This window comes from Thalassophryne amazonica, chromosome 7 (assembly GCF_902500255.1).
Source record: "Thalassophryne amazonica chromosome 7, fThaAma1.1, whole genome shotgun sequence".
Lineage (NCBI taxonomy): Eukaryota > Metazoa > Chordata > Actinopteri > Batrachoidiformes > Batrachoididae > Thalassophryne > Thalassophryne amazonica.
The window spans coordinates 86,651,373-86,671,866 of record NC_047109.1 but is presented as its reverse complement, the minus strand read 5'-3'; the positions used below and the strand labels follow the sequence as shown (position 1 = coordinate 86,671,866).

At 41.6% G+C, this 20,494-nt stretch overlaps 1 protein-coding gene across 1 annotated transcript in view; it reads right to left on the bottom strand.

Moving 5' to 3' along the window:
- LOC117514454 (G patch domain-containing protein 8-like) overlaps positions 1-20,494 on the bottom strand; it is a 188,575-nt gene that overhangs the window by 8,647 nt on the left and 159,434 nt on the right. Inside the window, exon 4 of the mRNA XM_034174925.1 lies at positions 430-560. Coding sequence (XP_034030816.1) covers positions 430-560 — 131 coding nt within the window. The remainder of the gene's footprint in view (positions 1-429; positions 561-20,494) is intronic.

Here is a 20,494-nt window from a genome sequence, read left to right as displayed (position 1 = left end):
AGCTGCAATCAAGTTGATGATTACATGCTATATTGTTTTGTATTACTTGTTTCCATGAAGCCAGAGGCAGATTCATCGTGAAATGGGTTTTATCTAATTGTCTTATAAATATTTTCTTCTTGTCATTTATTCACTAAAACACCATCACCATCTCTAGATCATCCACTCTTATTATCAGACCTCGCTTGTGGCCTGTCTTGGTCAAATAAGGGATCTATGTAGGCATCCTTCATAACCATGAAATACTGGATGTGACTCAATCGAACCACTCTGGTTTTAAACTGCTCCTGGTGTCATTTCACGCACACACACACACACACACACACACACACACACACACACACACACACACACACACACACACACACACACACACACACACACACACACACACACACACACACACACACACACGCTACTCCCACTCACCGCGGAGTTTCCTGCTGCTGCTGTGCTAACTGGTGCAGGCGTCTGACAGCCTTCTCCTGTTTGCGTTGGTCCTTCCATGACTTAGAGGCCACGTTGCGAACAAACTCCCTGTGCTTGAGCTCCTTCAACCTCTGCATCAAAAGAAAGCATAGTGGGATAAAAGGATGGTCAGAAAGAGAGTGTAAAAGGGAGCATCCAAAGAAGGCACAGGAGTGAGGAAGTATGATCACTGAAGCACAGCGCAGGCAGCTGTAAACTTCACATATTTGTCAGCAATGTTTGCAGATGTTGTTCTTTCCACTCATGATCAATTTACATCCATTCAGCCTGGAAGAACACGACCATTCTCAGCTTGCAGCTGAAGAGAAAACGTGTCCTCATGAGTGACTAGTGGATAGCAGATGGAGTTGAGATGAGTGGCAAGTGATTTAATGATGATGATGATGCTTAAAGTGAGTCTGTTGGACTGACATTCTCCTGCTTGCTTGGTTATTGTTTGGGCTTTCTGCAATCTAGTGAGGAATTTCTGAAATAATCACCTCTCTTCACTTATCATGGCTTGGTTTAAGAAAATCAAGATCTAGTGATAAATCAGCCTTTGAATGTAATTCTGCAAAATAATACCTCAGTGCAACACTCAGCCAGGCATCACAAAATAACTGAGAGTGATCAAAGTTGCCGATTTCAGTTCAGAAAACATACTGCATTGTTGTGAAGAAGAGGAAGCCGAGTTAGAAGGACAAATTCTCAATCTGCCAGTTGATTTATGTTACAGCTCTCACCTAGGGTCATAATTTTTTTGGAAGTATCCAAAACAGATCAAAGACACAAAAAGAAAATGAATTTCCTTCACAGGATAGTTGGGCTGACGCTAAAGGGCTGTTCCTATTATTGTGGCCTTATGCTGTGCACGCTACATGCGTCCACGCTGAACGTCTTCACCCCAGAACTGTTGGTGATCCTACATTTCTTGTACGTTGCTTTTATCACTTATGTCAGCAGTGACAGTTGTGTCACTGGATCCTCTGATTTTGAGATCGAGGAATCCCTGGGAACAGCTTGTGGAGTCATGAGGTTGCTGGACAGAGGTGTTTGGCGACGCTGATATCTTTACAGGAGAACAAAAGTCTAAATCTTCCCATTCTTCCTCTCATACTGTATGGTTGTGTGACTTGGACCCCAATCAGTGATCTAAGGCGATGACTAGATGTCTTTGGTACTAGGTAACTCGTCGGAGGATCATTGGGAATCCCTGGAATGAGTTTGTGTAAAACCAAGTTACTTAGTGCCCCGTCACACTAAAGCTGCTTTTACACATAACGACTGCAAGTTACGAATGCCATGAATATATATACATTCTTGGCCACTGATCACGAATGTGATGATTTGAGGCAGAGGCATCAGGTGTCCTCAGGAAGTGCTGTAACCTGTTACCACGCATTACAATTAATGGCACGTGTTGCTGGAGAATTATCAGGAACCATTACACATGGTCAAGAATAATGTTCCGCATTGTTGCGCGCAATCGCACGTAACAGCGCATTATTACGTTCTGTCACATTGTGAATGAGGTGAATTATCTCCACACATACCCCATAGTCATCCAACCATCAGTTGCTGAACAATTCAGATTGCTCCAGTTTGCTCCTCAAAATCCACAGCAGAAGAACTTTGTGATTACATGCTTAGTTGGGCTCTGTGTCATGGAGTGGTGCAGAAAGAAGGAGGAGACTGAGACAGCCAGATGTGTGGCTCCACGTGGCTCTCGTCTCGCTTGTTTTCTCAAACATCAGGTGGAACTCCTGCAGGAGCACGGTGAGGAACACTGGAACAAAACTTTTAGCCAACGTGGTGTCACTGTCCTCCTTCAGCATACTGCAGCAATGAAACTGAATGTGGTGCAACAGGGTTTAATTGTGAGCACATCAGAGAAGAACGCTGTCACACTCTATTAAGGATCACCACTAATCAAGACGGAGCAACCCGCTCAGTTGTGACCTCCACGACATGAGATGAAATGAGGGTGGTGCGTGACATTCATGGGAGATTTTGTGACAGCGAAAAACATACTCCATGAAAATCATGAATGTCATGCACCAACACGCACTATAAACCTATTCAGATGTGTTAAGTTACCTTAAGAATGTCAGGAATGTGCCAAGAATGACGCAAATACGACATTCATAATGCATCTTGCCTATGTATAAATGCAGCATTAGCAAGAATCAAGCCAACCCAGGCAGAATTAAAAAAAAAAAAAAAAGCATTATTCGTGCCACATCTGGGACATCTACTCAGACTGTGCTGCGACCCACCCAGAATGATTTGTGCACACACTGTGCGCATTTAGCCCCCAATCGCGGTACAAATGTAGGTGGAACACATTAGGATCACCCAGACAGCTGTCAGAATGCAGTGAGAATATGACAAATGCACTTACATCGCCCTACGAGTGAGGTCCAACTGCAGATGGAGGAATTATAATCCAGCAGCACTCAAGGTGCGCTCGTGATGCATTCAGCCACAGTCGGGACATTTGGCCAGTATCCAAAGTGGCGGATCATTTCGAACCGCCACTTGAATGTGATCAGTTTGCTTTGAATGCCGTTTTCATGCCGTACAAATATTTAGATTGCAGTCAGATTGTGGTCAGACTGTACTCCGACCACCATTCAGTATTTTTCCACCTCGACTGTTTGGCACATGTGCAAAACATTCGGGGCGGTCACATGAATCTGCCTGACTGTTTTGACTGCTCTCAGAATGCTATCCAATGTTCACAAATGGACCTGGATACTTCCAAAATGTGGGCTCAACTTTCATTCGGGCAACTTCGGCCTCTAGTGTGACAGGGGTATTAGTAAAACCAAGATGAGGGGTATCACTGACATTGAGAGAGCATGTCAGCTGCATTATTTGGCCATGTGGCGCATTTCTGTGGGCACAATCCAGCACGCAGTGTTGAAGACCAGTTGCTTTTGATAGAACATATTCAGAATATTGGCACTTCAAATTGAAAAGAGCTACTTAAGGTGACTCAGGAAGCCAGTTTGGATTTTACTTAGAACTGGGCTGCATACTAAAATATGGAACCAATCAAACCAAACCTATCTAACAGTCACACAGACCCCGGCTGGGATTCCCATTCACATTTGGTCACAATGATCAAACAAATTTTCAGTGCTGTGGAAGACTAAGATGAGGAAAAACACTTGCATCATGAGGACATTTTCACCATGTGGCACATTTTTCAGCTCATGCGTCAGCATGCAAGTGCTTCAATGTTGAGGTCCCCAGAGGGTGGGAAAAGCCAAGAGGATGCCCACGTGCCCACTTGGCTGCAGCAGACAGAACATTTGTTGATCACGTCAAAGGACTTGATCAATGCAATTTTTAGCTCCCTTTAACTTGGTACTGACGCCAACATTAACAATAAAGATAAAACTGCTTCCTAACTCAGCAGTGTCGTCTTCTGCATTCTGTCTGATAAATGTGGATGACGTGGGGCACAGTCCCCTTACAGGCGGCAGGTAAAGTATCCCCATCCAGTGTGTTTACAATGAAAACCATCACCCTTTGAGAGACCTTCACGGCACATTTGGAGGTCGCGGCCCAAGGAGGAGCTGAAGGATGTGGAATGACACACCTGGGCTACCTTACCCAACCCACCACCAAGACCTGGCCCTGAATAACTGCCAGAAAATCATTTTGACTAAACAGGTGGGTCTTCACCCGCACAGCAGCACACAAACATTACGGATAAACAGATTTTGGTGTGGTTGTGTGAACTGTGCACATTCCAGCTCTCTCAGGGAAACAATGATTCATGCTTCTCTCTCCAGTTTCCTTTTCTGACACACTTTAATCCCTCCTTTATCCATGCTTGGCAGGTGTGTGAACGCATGTTGAATCGTCACTTCTTCTCCGTGTGCGTCTAAAAGATACAGAGGGACTCTGGAGTTTGGGGAATAGCTGGATACACCGCTATTCCTCCTATCTTCTGTTGCATCCCAATGTAACTAAATCAGTGTTCAATCCTTCGGCGTATTACAAACTCAGGATTTGTTGTTACTATGCTGTATTGCTGAACTCACCCTGCAGCAAAACATGCAACAGGATTACAGCGCGTGCACTTTTTCCACTTTTAGATTATTTTACATCAAAATCCAGCCGTATCACACACACACACACACACACACACACACACACACACACACACACACACACACACACACACACACACACACACACACACACACACACACACACACACACACACACACACATCAGATTATCCTCTCAGACATCAGATTTATTTATACACTCACTCTCTTTCACACTCAGATCTTATGCAGAGCTGACAGTCATCAGGTTAATCTCTGCTGAGTCTTACACAAGCGGGTGTCTTTTTACATTCTTGCTCGATGCTTAACATGCTGCTGTCAGCTCACTGAAGACTGCGTTAAGTCTGTTCCAGAGCAGCAGCACTTGTGGGTTTGGATCCGTCACACTCATACCTGTGGTATGGCTTTAGGAACCCGTGCATTGTGTATGTGTGTGTTTTTTATGTGCAGTGCAGCGCTGTGATGGGCTTTGATGCCAAACCCGTACTTTAGGAAATATTAATCATGTTCAAACACAGAGGCATGCTTAATGAACTGTTGCAGACGTTGCCAGGATGAGACAGGAAGGAAGAGAGATCAGAGCTGTCCATGGCAATGACTGAGAGCGAGCGATCTATAAAAGATGGACTATAGGAGGAGGAATACTCCCTCTTTCTGCTCTGCCAAATTATTGTTCTCTCTTAAAAAAAAAACAGGTCCCTCTCACACAGACCTGTAGCTATATTTAAAGCATAACAGACATTTGCACGGAGAACAGTTTTCTTTGGGCACCAGGGGCAGAGAGATTCCCTTTATCCACTTTAAAGCCATAACTTTTGTCTCCAAACATGATGTCACATTCTCAAACGTGCCAAGTGGGATCAGCCTTTCTTTCCAACAGGCCCATCTAGCTGTGTGCTGTGAGGAGATATCCATCTGTCAAAGCCTGAGTCGGTCCTCCTTTAGACGTGTGAAGGAGTTCCCGGGTTGTGTCAGAAATGGTTGAGTCAGAGTTGAATCATTTGCACCAGCCAGGGCTTTAAAATGAACGATGATGTATTCATCTATATACAAGAGCAGCCATGCTAATGGCCTGATTATTCTTTTATTTAAAAGGCAACGTAATTCTGTTGTAATGAGCAATTTCTGTAATCAGCAGTAAATGCTGATAAAGCGCCACATTGAGACATGTTTATCTCTGAATTGATGACAAGAAAAGGAGAAGTTGCAAACGCAATCAGTCTCCATTCTCCAAAGCCAATACTCCTGCAGGGAAACTGTTTACAGCTCGGATTTCATCTGCTGTCTGCTCGGTACGCAGGGTATGGAAGCGTGCATGTGTGTGCGTGTGTCCTCTCAGTTTCACTGGTTACTGTCAGGCTCAGCACCTCATGGTTGTTTCATGTGCCTGCCGCCGGATAAAACAAAGCAGTAACACTGGTTTGCAGTTGCTTTGATTCGTTGTCAATGAACAATGACAGTGAAGGAACAGTCTTATTTAATCTTTGATTTATGTTGCACAGAGTGGGTGGGTACAAATGGGACACGGCTCAGTGCTTGAGAGCCTGCATGTGTGTGCATATGAGAGTGTGTCTCTTGATAACCGTGGATCAGTGAGGATGAATGAATGAGTTATCAGCTTGTTAGTGCAGGGTAAAGGTTGGACATGAAAGCACGACTGTCGGGCCTTTTCATAACAGTCCACTGGCCTCATCTTGTCAAAATCAGAACAACAGAATCATAATTGAAGTATGACTAATGGCTCCCAGTTTTATTTGGGGCAGAAGTTATTTTTTCTTTTTGGAAGAAGAACAAATTGCAGAAAAAAGGGATTTTTTTTTTTAACTACATGCATACAAATCAAGTGCTCTACCAGATTTTTCCAAGTCAGTGTCCATTAAGGGTAACATTTTATAAAGAGACACGAATGTCATTGTGAACAACTGTCTAAAAGTGTGTAGGTGCTCCTTTTTTCCCGTCTGGCACCAACAACCATGCCACATTCAAAGTCACTTAAATCCCATTTCTTCCCCATTCTGATGCTCAGTTTGAGCTTCAGCAAGTCATCTTCACCACATCTAGATGCCTAAATGCAGTGAGTTGCTTCCATGTAATTGGCTTAGCCATATGTGTTAACAAGCAACTGAACAGGTGTACCTAATAAAGTGGCCAGTGACCACATATGCACACAGACCTGCATAAACATATGTCATTCATGAATATGAATTGATTCAACCCAGTGCCTCAAATTGCAAAGTATTTCTGTTGAGCCAGAAAACATGACATGAGGTGTAGCTCTGTTGTAATTACAGCAAAATTTTAATTCTCGCTCAGCCCTCTTGCAGAGATAAATTTGAAAATATCAAGTTGGTTTCCTCTTCTCACAGAAAGGTAGAGTATTTCAACTTAGTTACAACCATTAGATCAGGTGCTGTATGGCTGGGATGGAATCTTGAACTTTTCCTGAACCAATACGACAGTCTAGTGAAGAGTTACTCAAATACAAATCTTAAAGGGCCACAAAGAAATTTTTCATAGTCAAAGGGCCATTTATTATAGTTGGTGAAGCCACACGTGATAACACTGCTATATTCAAAACAAAATGTCCTTTTCATTCAAAACAACAACAACAACAACACATAGTAAAATAAAATGCAATTTCCATTTTGACACAAGTACTTGAATAAAAGAAAACAAGACCAGTGCAAAGAATGCAAAACAAATATATTAGAAGGGGGGTAAGATCACAGAAAAAAATGTATTGCTGCTCTAAGGTGAATCAAGCATCTCAGGAATTCAAAAATGAACAAACATGCTAAAATAAAACAATATGTACCTTTAAAGTGTAGGTGACATGACGTCATGTTTTTTGAGTAGTTAAGACTAAAATTAAACAATTTGAAATTTATCCTTTCCTGGTGTACAGTTACTGAAGACAGAAATATTTGGATTTGAACTGCGTGCCACTAAAAAACAGGAATGTCCTGGCAAGTCCCAACATTGGAGAAGAAGAAGGAAGTGATATCAGCACCGGAATCATTATGTTAATAGTCCCATTAATTTAGGGATTCTTATAGGCTACTGACAGCCCCGTTTCCAGCCCCGAGTGGTTTGGGTCAGTGAAGAAGGTTTTTATGGTTAATTTGCGCCGGCAGAATCCTTTTGATTGGCAGGTGGAACACTTGTATTGATGAGCGCGCACCCACGGTGTCTGCGGCTTCTCCACTTGACACGGAGGCAAAACTGAGTATTTACACATTATTTTATTGTTTTGTGAATCATGGGATAATTTCATTGTGTTCAGACTGAGACGTTATGAGCAGATGAGGGACTGTGAGTGTTTCAGCTTGTAGCAGAAAGTGGCTCACGGTGGAACAAGAGGATCCATTCGCAGCAGAGACTCGATCCATCAGCCGCAGACACAATTAACGGATTACACCTGTAGTTGACCATGCCGCTCCCGGATCAGTACAGCAGAGACTTGACCTGTCATGGACTTTTCTTCAGCCAGGACAACAAATTAAATTATTTTCAGATGTTATCATCACACTGAAGATAATCTCAATGAAATGGACAGGTAAGACTATATTATTTGCTCCATGTGTAAGTGGTTTTAATATTTAATAATAACGTGTTACGCTACTAACATGCAGTACACTAACTGCATTCAACAAGGAAACAATATTTATTTTTAAAAAAGCTGATATTTTCAGTCCTTCGTGACATTTTTCAGATTTGAAATGTATGTACCTGTTTGTCAGAAAAAAATAAATAAAAAATCCACACTTCCTCATCACTTTTTTTCTGATGTCACAGATAGTAAAACTATTTTTTTCAACAGTTGATTGCAACCAAAGAGCTGGCAAAATAAATAAATAAATAAATAAATAAAAAATAATAAATATTAATTAATTAATTTATTTATTTTATAATCACCATTGTGTGTTCTGAACTCTGCCAGTATCATCACTATTGTCAGCCTGAAGGTTTTCCTCCAAGGTTTCATCTCCCTCATTGTGGTCTAAATAAGGCTAAAAACATAAGGCTGTGTCCTCCACAGCTTCTTCAGACACATGTTTAGATTGGACTTAAAAAAAGCTCCACACTAGAAAAAAATCATTCGAAAACAGCTCAACCTCCACCGTGTTTACAACTGATTTGGGCTTCAATCAGCAGGTGCCGTTCCGCTGATGACGTAGCAAAAATATGGCCGCGGCTGAGGGCTGAAATAGAGCGCAGGTTTCAGACAGCTGTAGTTTATCTTTCTCCTGTGCACTTATCAACTTTTATTGTTCAGGATTTTTAAAAAATATCAACATTTCATCATTTTTAGTGATTATTTGTGCACATTTTTTTTGGTGTCACCTACACTTTCAGTTCAATGAAAAAAAAAAAATCAAACCCTCCATGGAATCCCTATAAATATATCAAGATCTCAGTAATCAAAGTGCAATGAAAAACTATTTGACATTGTGTCAAACACTGCTTAATGACAGAAATGGCATGTTGTGTCTGTTGCCAAGGCTTTCAACTACAACCCCTGGCAAAAATTATGGAATCACCGGCCTCGGAGGATGTTCATTCAGTTGTTTAATTTTGTAGAAAAAAGCAGATCACAGACATGACACAAAACTAAAGTCATTTCAAATGGCAACTTTCTGGCTTTAAGAAACACTACAAGAAATCAGGAAAAAAAATTGTGGCAGTCAGTAACGGCTACTTTTTTAGACCAAGCAGAGGGAAAAAAATATGGAATCACTCAATTCTGAGGAAAAAATTATGGAATTATGAAAAACAAAAGAACTCTCCAATGTTGTGTGGGCCGCTGAAGAGGAGGTACTGCTGGCCCACCACCAGAGGGCGCCCTGCCTGAAGTGCGGGCTTCAGGCACGAGAGGGCGCTGCCGTCTCACGGGAACAGCCGGGAGTGACAGCTGTCACTCATCGACTCATGACAGCTGTCACCAATCTCCACTTCATCAACCACTCCATAAAAGACATCTCCACCCCACTGCCGAGATATCGCCTACCACTGGAGGTAATATTTCTCAGCCAGATACTGTGCCGTATTGCACGTAACAGTTTGTTTGTTCATTTCAGAAGGACCTAAGTGCTTGTGTCAGCAGGAGGCTGAACCAGTCGTTGACGGCAGGGTGACGGAGCTCACCCTTCACCACTTGTAAGATAAGTAACTGGTCGGGTTTAGTGGACTGACTGTGTTCAGTATTGCGGAGGTGGAGGTGCAATTCCCACCTGCTTGCTGACTGTGTTACTGGGTGTACACACACCCACACCTAACTGTTTCTGCTTTCTGCCAGCAGTACCAGATCCGACAGCCGGAGACGGTGGCCACCTGGGGACTCGGGACTTGGCGGCTCCAGTATCCTCCGGGTTCGGTGGCAGTGGAAATCGTGTGGGATCCGGTTCTTCTCTGGACAGACGTCTTCTATCCTCGAGCCTGCCCACACGTCACCTCTGTAGATTGACTACATACAAATTCTGTAACTGTCTGTATTTCGTTGTGCACATTCACAACAGTAAAGTGTTCTATTTTCGGCTCATTCATTGTCTCTTCATTCACGCCCCCTGTTGTGGGTCCGTGTCACTACACTTTCACAACATCCAACACATCACTAGTATTTTGTTGCACCATTTCTGGCTTTTATAACAGCTTGCAGTCTCTGAGGCATGGACTTAATGAGTGACAAACAGTACTCTTCATCAATCTGGCTCCAGCTTTCTCTGATTGCTGTTGCCAGATCAGCTTTGCAGGTTGGAGCCTTGTCATGGTCCATTTTCTTCAAATTCCACCAAAGATTTTCAATTGGATTAAGATCCGGACTATTTGCAGGCCATGACATTGACCCTATGTGTCTTTTTGCAAGGAATGTTTTCACAGTTTTTGCTCTATGGCAAGATGCATTATCATCTTGAGAAATGATTTCATCATCCCCAAACATCCTTTCAACTGATGGGATAAGAAAAGTGTCCAAAATACCAACATAAACTTGTGCATTTATTGATGATGTAATGACAGCCATCTCCCCAGTGCCTTTACCTGACATGCATATCATCAATGACTGTGGAAATATACATGTTCTCTTCAGGCAGTCATCTTTATAAATCTCATTGGAACGGCACCAAACAAAAGTTCCAGCATCATCACCTTGCCCAGTGCAGATTCGAGATTCATCACTGAATATGACTTTCATCCAGTCATCCACAGTCCACGATTGCTTTTCCTTAGCCCATTGTAAACTTGTTTTTTTCTGTTTAGGTGTTAATGATGGCTTTTGTTTAGCTTTTCTGTATGTAAATCCCATTTCCTTTAGGCGGTTTCTTACAGTTCGATCACAGACGTTGACTCCAGTTTCCTCCCATTTGTTCCTCACTTATTTTGTTGTGCATTTTCGATTTTTGAGACATATTGCTTTAAGTTTTCTGTCTTGACGCTTTGATGTCTTCCTTGGTCTACCAGTATGTTTGCCTTTAACAACCTTCCCCTGTTGTTTGTATTTGGTCCAGAGTTTAGACACAGCTGACTGTGAACAACCAACATCTTTTGCAACATTGCGTGATGATTTACCCTCTTTTAAGAGTTTGATAATCCTCTACTTTGTTTCAATTGACATCTCTCATGTTGGAGCCATGATTCATGTCAGTCCACTTGGTGCAACAGCTGTCCAAGGTGTGATCACGCCTTTTTAGATGCAGACTAACGAGCAGATCGGATTTGATGCAGGTGTTAGTTTTGGGGATGAAAATTTATAGGGTGATTCCATAATTTATTCCTCAGAATTGAGTGAGTCCATATTTTTTTCCCTCTGCTTGGTCTAAAAAAGTAACCGTTACTGACTGCCACAATTTTTTTTCCTGATTTCTTATAGTGTTTCTTAAAGTCAGAAGGTTGCCATTTGAAATGACTTTAGTTTTGTGTCATGTCTGTGATCTGCTTTTTTTCTACAAAATTAAACAACTGAATGAACATCCTCCGAAGCCAGTGAGTCCATAATTTTTGCCAGGGGTTGTATGGCACAAATGGTGTGATGGTCAGGCGGAGACACTGATGCAAATGTTTATTTGTGAGTCCACTACGGTACTTGTTTTTCACCACGTTCACTGTTGAGAACGCAGATTCACAGCGGTACGTCGAGCCAGACATTGTCAGAATGTGAATCGCCATCTTTGTCCAGAAGGTGATGATGAGATATTATATCAGTCAAAAATGCCACAGCTTCCATCTTTTCTGGATTTCGCAGGAATTCCATGAGCTGTTTTGCTTTTGCACTCATTTGCCCTGACAAAAACACTTGTAGTTCATTCCTAATGGACCAAAAATGCTCCAGGACCTTGCCTTCGCTCAGCTACCTGATGTTGTTGTGCAGTACCAAATCATCAAATGCTGCATTGACCTCAGTGCTGCATTGACCTCAGTCAGGAATATGTGTAGCAAGTGATGCTGCAGTGCAGATGATGTTCTCAAGATGTTTATGAGTCTCATGATTGTTGCCATGATTTCAGAGGACACATCTCCATGACTTACACAAAGGACAGACCGGTGAATTATGCAGTGGTACGATATCAGGTGAGGGTGGTAAACTTTCAGGCCTTGAACCCGTCCTCTCCCTCTCTCTCCCCATCATAGCTGGAGCTCCATCAGTAGCAGTTGACAATCTTCTTCACATCTATTCCTTTTTCATTTAGCATTTCCAGTATTGCATTATAAATGTTGTTTGTCTACAGAGGGATGTCATGCCCAACACATCTTCAACAAACTCCCTCTTTGGCTCATAAAAATATCTCACAAACAGCATCAACTGAGCATTATCAGTGGTGTCAGTGGACTCATCCACAGCTAAGGAAATGCACTCTGCATTTTTTATTCCATCACAAAGCTGTTTCATTAGATCACCAGCCAATATTTCAGTATGTCTGGCTGCAGTGGAATCTGAGCGGGGGATTTGCTTAATTTTAGCTGTCAGTTCCTCTTTTTGTTTGCCTTCAAACATAGTGTCCATCACTTCAGTCATACATTCTTTTCTTGACGCAGCATAGCATAACCATTGTTCATTTTGTGATAAAAACATGGAATTTGGCACACATATTCTAAATTAACTAATGTTTATTTTCAGATATGGAGCCATCCTGGAGCTGACCTCTAATGAGCTACAGGGGTCAATAAAGAATTACACAGGGGTCAAAATTTAAAAATGCTCCAATCATGTTGAAAACTATACCCAGTGGTGGGCACAGTTCCGATAATCCGACAACCGATGATTATCGAAGAAAATGTTTTCATTATTGGGTTGTCTTTTCAGATAACTTTGAAAACCATTATCAGACTAATTATCTTCCAATAAATTTTTGTCTGATAGTTTTTAGACCTTTAACATGGTAAACAAAGCTGCACAGCTACAAACATTTATAAAATTTAAAATCAGTTGAGCACCTACCATTTAAATGTTTTGTAGCAGATGTGTAGTTCTACCCTCTGCAAACAGAGGAGAGCTGCTTCTAGAAGAAACCGCTCTATCCTCTGCAGGCAAAGGATAACTGGTCAGAAAAAAAAAAACTCTTTTTTTTTTTTACCCTATACTGATACGCGGGCGATATCACTCAAGTCATCCAGAGGCATACATTTTTAACTTATGGTTCAAATTTTAACCAAACTAATTTCGGACAAATTATTTAAATTAACGTCATGTCTGAAGTTTTAGAATATCAAACCTCTCAGCTGGGCTGGAAGCCATGTAGTAAACAGGAGCTTCCAGCAGGGGGCAGGGCACGCAAAGACATAAGTACTGACTCATTGTTTGTGTCGGTCGTCGACTGTGATGCTTCCAGAAGCGACTGTGGTGTTAAAACTCAAAATCAGCTTGTTAGTAGTTGCAAGTGTACCGGAGACAATACTGGAATTTATCGGTTATCTGTAACTTCCGATACATTTTTGGGTGGTTTATCGTTTTAGCTTTATCTTTGATAAAGCTAAAACGATATCTGATTATCTGTTATTGAAGTAAATTTTTTGGTTTTCTGTGTCCACCACTGACTATACCACATTATTTGTCTGATCGTACCGATTCCAAAAAGGTATAGTATGGACTATCTATGACTGAATGTTCTGTAGTTATGGGGTAAAAATGGCAAAAATGGTGACAAAGATTCAGTTTGTACAGGGGTCAAAAGTTAAAATTGCTCCAATTTTGGTAAAACGTGATGCAAATTATTGGTTGAAATAAAATAATTCATAAATGGAATAGTTTTGACTGTGTTGAATGCTTAGTCTCCAAATAAAGGTCAAACAAAGTCAACGTCCTTTGGATTCTATGGTGTATGATATGTAACCCGTAACATGATAACTAAACATGACAGATGTTGCAAACTATTCCTTTTTAAAATGCTATTAACTTAACTAGTAATTTGCATATTTTTTGGAAACTTGGACCAACTTTAACTTTTGACCCCTGTACAAACTGAAACTGACCTTTGTCACCATTTTTGCAATTTTTACCCCAAAACCCCATGGAATTCAGTCCAAACTATACCTTTTTGGAATTGTTATGATCAGACAAATAATGTGGTATAATGTGGTTTTCAATATGATTGGAGCATTTTTAAATTTTGACCCCTGTATAATTATTTATTGACCCCTGTAGTTCATTAGAGGTCAGCTCCAGGATGGCTCCATATCTGACAATAAACACTATTTAATTTAGAATATGTGTGCCGAATTCCATGCTTTTATCACAAAATGAACAATGTTTATGGAATTTTTTTAGCTAAGCTGCACCACTATTTTATTATTTCTGCATCAGAAAATGGCTTCTTGTGTTAGTCCAAGATCCACGCCACTTTCAGTGAGCATTCAGTTGCTGTGTCAAAGGTGTTACAAGAATTCTGCTTGCAGCTTGATACAACTGTTTCAGTGCATTTATTTTTGTAGTTCTTACCTCTGAATTTTTTGGAAATGTCTTTTCAAAATTCTTATGCTTGGTCTCATAATAGCGTTTCAAATTACAAATCTTCACCACAGCTAGGGTCTCCTGGCACATTAAGCACATTGGTTTTGTGCTGGTTGGAGGGAGAATGAAGGCAAATTGTCCAGTTCATTCATTTTTGAATTGCCGATTTTCACTGTCCACTTTTTCTTTATTGACGAACTTGGAACACGCCATTTTCATCCAACAGGCTGGCCAAGTATCAGTAAGTGAACCGCCACACTCACTGACGCATCAGCCGCTCAGGGTAACACACTCGTCGGCATGTACATGATTGTCTACGTTTACATGTGCTGACAAAACAAAAACAAACAGTGAAAGAACACAGTTTGAGGGCCACAAATGGGTGGCCCACGGGCTGTGGGTGGCCCGCTGGCTACCTATTGAGGGCCATAGGTCTAATGTTTTCAGTGTGCATGCATATCAAGTTAGATCAAAGCACAATGGTACACAACAGCATGCTTGGCATTTTATGAAATTGTCAATTCAACTGATTTTCCATAGATCACACGGGTTAAACTAATCAAACACACTTCTTGATGGCATTTTCACATACATCAGTCTTATTTCCCATATAAAGGGAGGGAGGGAATGATTGATGAATTAGAGTTTTATTCAGCCGCTTCGCTCAATGAGTGTCAATTTCAATTTCATTCTTGTTTGCAAGAAGCCCTGTTCCATATTCTGAGGACGGTTCTTGTGACTCTTGCCAGAGGGGCCATACATACTGTAGCCTTTAGTCCTTTCATGAATATTTTTCTGTCATTTTTGTCTGCAGCTTTTTGTATCTCTGTTGCCCTGTTTTCCCACCACTGATTCTTCATGACAATTGTCTTGAGGGTATGTATAACCTGGTTTTGTATGTCATGTTTTTGAGCAGTATGCACGTCCTTTATCAGTTTTGTGATATCCCCTCATTCTTGTCAAACCAGTCCTGATTGTCACGGGACTGTGCGCACTACATTTCGTGTTGGTAGATCGTCCCTGAGTTCCAGTTCCCCTGTGTCTCATTAGTCTCTCATTTACCTTTGCAGTGAGACTCTATTGTCTATTGTTGTTAGTTTGGAGCAACCAGACGGTTTCCCTCAATTCCTTTCCTCCTGGGATACAAATTATGAGCAGGCCTTTTCCTGGAGTGATTGCGCCTTGCTGCTGTCTTCTGTTTTTGCACCTTTCTGTCCCAGCTGCTTGCACATGGTTCTCTGTGTGTGTTTTGGTTATAATTCCTATGTAATCTCAGATTGGTGTTCCTCCTCGTTGATCCTGTGAGCTGGTGTTTCTGGCAGCAGTCACATGAGTCGTATCTGTTTGCAGTATTAAGTGGGTGTATGCTTTTTTTTTGTTTTACGCTACATTCCAGTGTACTTCGTCAGGTCATCATGAATTATTCCCCCTTCTAGTATTCTCTTATGAGTATTCCTACTGATACCCTTCACTGCTCCTTGACCTCTACATGTTTTTTCCCCCTTGATTCTGCTTAGCATTTTTGGACACTCCTGCTGTTTGATGTTTGGATAACTGACTTTTTGACTTTTGCTTATGGACTCTGATTTATGTACCTGGCTGCCCCTTGAAAAACTGCTGTGTAACTCATGGAACTGTTTTGATTTTGTGTTGTGTTCCTTTTATGCTCACAGCTCACCTGAACAATCAACAGCATCATTTTTGGAAACCGGGCTGAAGAACTGTCTTATAATCCAGACTTTTTTAATAAACCTTTTTTATTTGTCACCTTGCCTGCTTACTAGAAAGGGGTCCACAATCTGCTTCCTGACACTGATGTTTACGCTTGACAAATCCAAGGATGTCTGAAGCCATATTATAGGTCACCACTGCCAGTTTCTTCCAGAAATCCTCAATGTCTCTTTAGTCATCTGTGGTACCTTCTAAGACATGGCACAAGGCGTTATTATTATTTCTTTGTTTCTTGCAGAAACATGGATCCTTTTTGTGGGGTTTGCTCTGTGCATGTGTAGTTAAGGGATGAATTACAATGAGATGATGCTGTGGATAGGCCCATGGTCTGACCAACACTCTGCACCAGTGAACAATCTATTCATGTGCACATCTTTTCTCTTCCTCTGTCTCATAATCATTTGGGTTAACAAGTGCCAATGCTCGGATCTACGCTGTCAACATTTTTTCATGTGCTTGTTGGCCTTCTGGAAGATAGTTTACCAAGTTGATCAGGTTTTCCTGATGTGGAACACTACTGAGCTCATTGTCAAAGACTTCTGTATCCTCTTCATTATGGGTCATTGTTACTGCATGGGCACGTATGATTTTGACATGTTTGTTCTCCATCAGTAGTTCTAATTGTAGCACCATGACTTGTTCACTGATCCCCTTCAAGAGTGAATTTAGTTTTCTAGCTTTTGGAACACTCTACTCCTGAACGTCTAATCTCCTCTTTGGGTTTTCCAAAAGTGAGATGCCTCTGCACATCTAGTGCCACTTAGAATAGTGATATCACTGTTGCACCTGCCCAGTGTGCCTGGTGTTAGGGCTGTTCTACACTCTGGTCTGTTGTCACTATTTAACAATGTCTTGATGTTTCATGAGCCAAAATTTAGTTTCCAAGTCATTTTTTAAATTTTTTTTATTTTAAATTTACTTTTAACTTGCTCACGAGTTGGGGTTACAAGCCAGATATGGTTACCTCGCAAGTACACATAAGGCAGGCCTTATTTCAAGTTCCTTTTCAACTTCTTCTCCTGACTGGGGAGATGAGTAATGTGCCTGCTTGCTGTGCCACCCTAGAAGGACACAATAACCTCATCTGCCCATCATCTGAAGATAGTAGCCATCATCCTATGGTCTATGTGTGCATTTGTAGCAAGCTGCCAGTAACATCCTCAGCCTATTGTGAAGGGGAAGCCGGGGCACACTGGAACAGAAATGTTGTTTTGTGGCAGCATAAACACATTATGCATATGTTTAGGTCATTCTATTGTGGATTTAATACAGCAAGTTATTATTTATAAGGCTGTGTTATTTATGTCTCCCCAAGTGTAATTTACAGGTGTTTAAAATCGATTTAAAAATTTTTGATTCACTGTGCCCCGGACGCTAATTCACGGGGCACAGTGAATCAACTTGGAATATAATGAAAAAACATGATTATTAAGATTTCTTCAAAATGATTAAATATATGCTGATGCATATACAAACTATAATCCAGCAAACCAGCCATGTAATGTGTGAGTGTCTTATATAATGATATAAGTCATTTAGAAACTATTATAAATACTACTGTCATAATTTCTGTTCAAACATGAAAACAGTTGTTTATATGCACAAATTTTAGAAATAATTCATGAAAAAATAAATGTATAAGCTTCAACAAGTAATATTTGTCATCCACTTGATCCTGGGGCTTAGTAAATCACTTTGTAGACTGATTCACTGTGCCCCGATTCACTGTGCCCTGGTTGCATGTGACACACATGAGTCATGTTCTCTGCTAGTAATAGCTGATAGTCTGGAGAAGACATAACACATGCTCATCAATTGGACGAGGTAGTCTTCTAACTAATAACAGTTTTTTGGGCCACCTTTCCTCTGTTGTAGCACTGTTGTCGTGTGTTACCTGTGCTGCTCCACAGCCTGTCCAGTGGATTTTTATTTTATTTTAGCACTGTTATCGTGTGTTACCTGTGCTGCTCCACAGCCTGTCCAGTGGATTTTTATTTTATTTTAGCACTGTTATCGTGTGTTACCTGTGCTGCTCCACAGCCTGTCCAGTGGATTTTATTTTATTTTTTAGCACTGTTGTCGTGCGTTACCTGTGCTGCTCCACAGCCTGTCCAGTGGATTTTGATTTTATTTTTTAGCACTGTTGTCGTGTGTTACCTGTGCTGCTCCACAGCCTGTCCAGTGGATTTTTATTTTATTTTTTTAGCACTGTTGTCGTGTGTTACCTGTGCTGCTCCACAGCCTGTCCAGTGGATTTTGATTTTTATTTTATTTTTTACCACTGTTGTCGTGCGTTACCTGTGCTGCTCCACAGCCTGTCCAGTGGATTTTTATTTTATTTTTTTAGCACTGTTGTCGTGTGTTACCTGTGCTGCTCCACAGCCTGTCCAGTGGATTTTTATTTTATTTTTTTAGCACTGTTGTCGTGTGTTACCTGTGCTGCTCCACAGCCTGTCCAGTGGATTTTTATTTTATTTTTTTAGCACTGTTGTCGTGTGTTACCTGTGCTGCTCCACAGCCTGTCTAGTGGATTTTTATTTTATTTTTGCACCGTTGTCGTGCGTTCGCTGTTGCCGTGCGTTACTTGTGCTGCTTCATGGCCTGTCTGGTGCCTTAACTAAAGCACTCCTTCTGCTGAATCACCTCTAAATTATTTATACATTATTCACTTTGCGTGTTTTTAGGAATCCGCTAGGTTGCGTAGCTACTAGCTCTTAGCCGATTTAGCATGGCGGCTTCTCCTGTCTCTCCCGCACTTTTCTGCTCTGGTTGTGAAATGTTTAGTTATTCCTCGGCCTCCTTTAGCAGTAATGGTACTTGTAATAAGTGCAGCTTATTCGTAGCTTTGGAGGCCAGGCTGGGCGAATTGGAGACTCGGCTCCGCACCGTGGAAAATTCTACAGCTAGCCAGGCCCCTGTAGTCGGTGCGGACCAAGGTAGCTTAGCCGCCGTTAGTTCCCCCCTGGCAGATCCCGGGCAGTCGGGAAAGCAGGCTGACTGGGTGACTGTGAGGAGGAAGCGTAGCCCTAAACAGAAGCCCCGTGTACACCGTCAACCCGTTCACATCTCTAACCGTTTTTCCCCACTCGACGATACACTCGCCGAGGATCAAACTCTGGTTATTGGCGACTCTGTTTTGAGAAATGTGAAGTTAGCGACACCAGCAACCATTGTCAATTGTCTTCCGGGGGCCAGAGCAGGCGACATTGAAGGAAATTTGAAACTGCTGGCTAAGGCTAAGCGTAAATTTGGTAAGATTGTAATTCACGTCGGCAGTAATGACACTCAGTTACGCCAATCGGAGGTCACTAAAATTAACATTAAATCGGTGTGTAACTTTGCAAAAACAATGTCGGACTCTGTTGTGTTCTCTGGGCCCCTCCCCAATCGGACCGGGAGTGACATGTTTAGCCGCATGTTCTCCTTGAATTGCTGGCTGTCTGAGTGGTGTCCAAAAAATGAGGTGGGCTTCATAGATAATTGGCAAAGCTTCTGGGGAAAACCTGGTCTTGTTAGGAGAGACGGCATCCATCCCACTTTAGATGGAGCAGCTCTCATTTCTAGAAATCTGGCCAATTTTCTTGGATCCTCTAAACTGTGACTGTCTAGCGTTGGGACCAGGAGGCAGAGCTGTGGTCTTATACACCTCTCTGCAGCTTCTCTCCCCCTGCCATCCCCTCATTACCCCATCCCCGTAGAGACGGTGCCTGCTCCCAGACCACCAATAACCAGCAAAAATCTATTTAAGCAAAAAAATTCAAAAAGAAAAAATAATATAGCACCTTCAACTGCACCACAGACTAAAACAGTTAAATGTGGTCTATTAAACATTAGGTCTCTCTCTTCTAAGTCCCTGTTGGTAAATGATATAATAATTGATCAACGTATAGATTTATTCTGCCTTACAGAAACCTGGTTACAGCAGGATGAATATGTTAGTTTAAATGAGTCAACACCCCCGAGTCACACTAACTGTCAGAATGCTCGTAGCACGGGCCGGGGCGGAGGATTAGCAGCAATCTTCCATTCCAGCTTATTAATTAATCAAAAACCTAGACAGAGCTTTAATTCATTTGAAGCTTGTCTCTTAGTCTTTTCCATCCAAATTGGAAGTCCCAAAAACCTGTTTTATTTGTTATTATCTATCGTCCACCTGGTCGTTACTGTGAGTTCTCTGTGAATTTTCAGACCTTCTGTCTGACTTAGTGCTTAGCTCAGATAAGATACTTATAGTGGGCGATTTTAACATCCACACAGATGCTGAGAATGA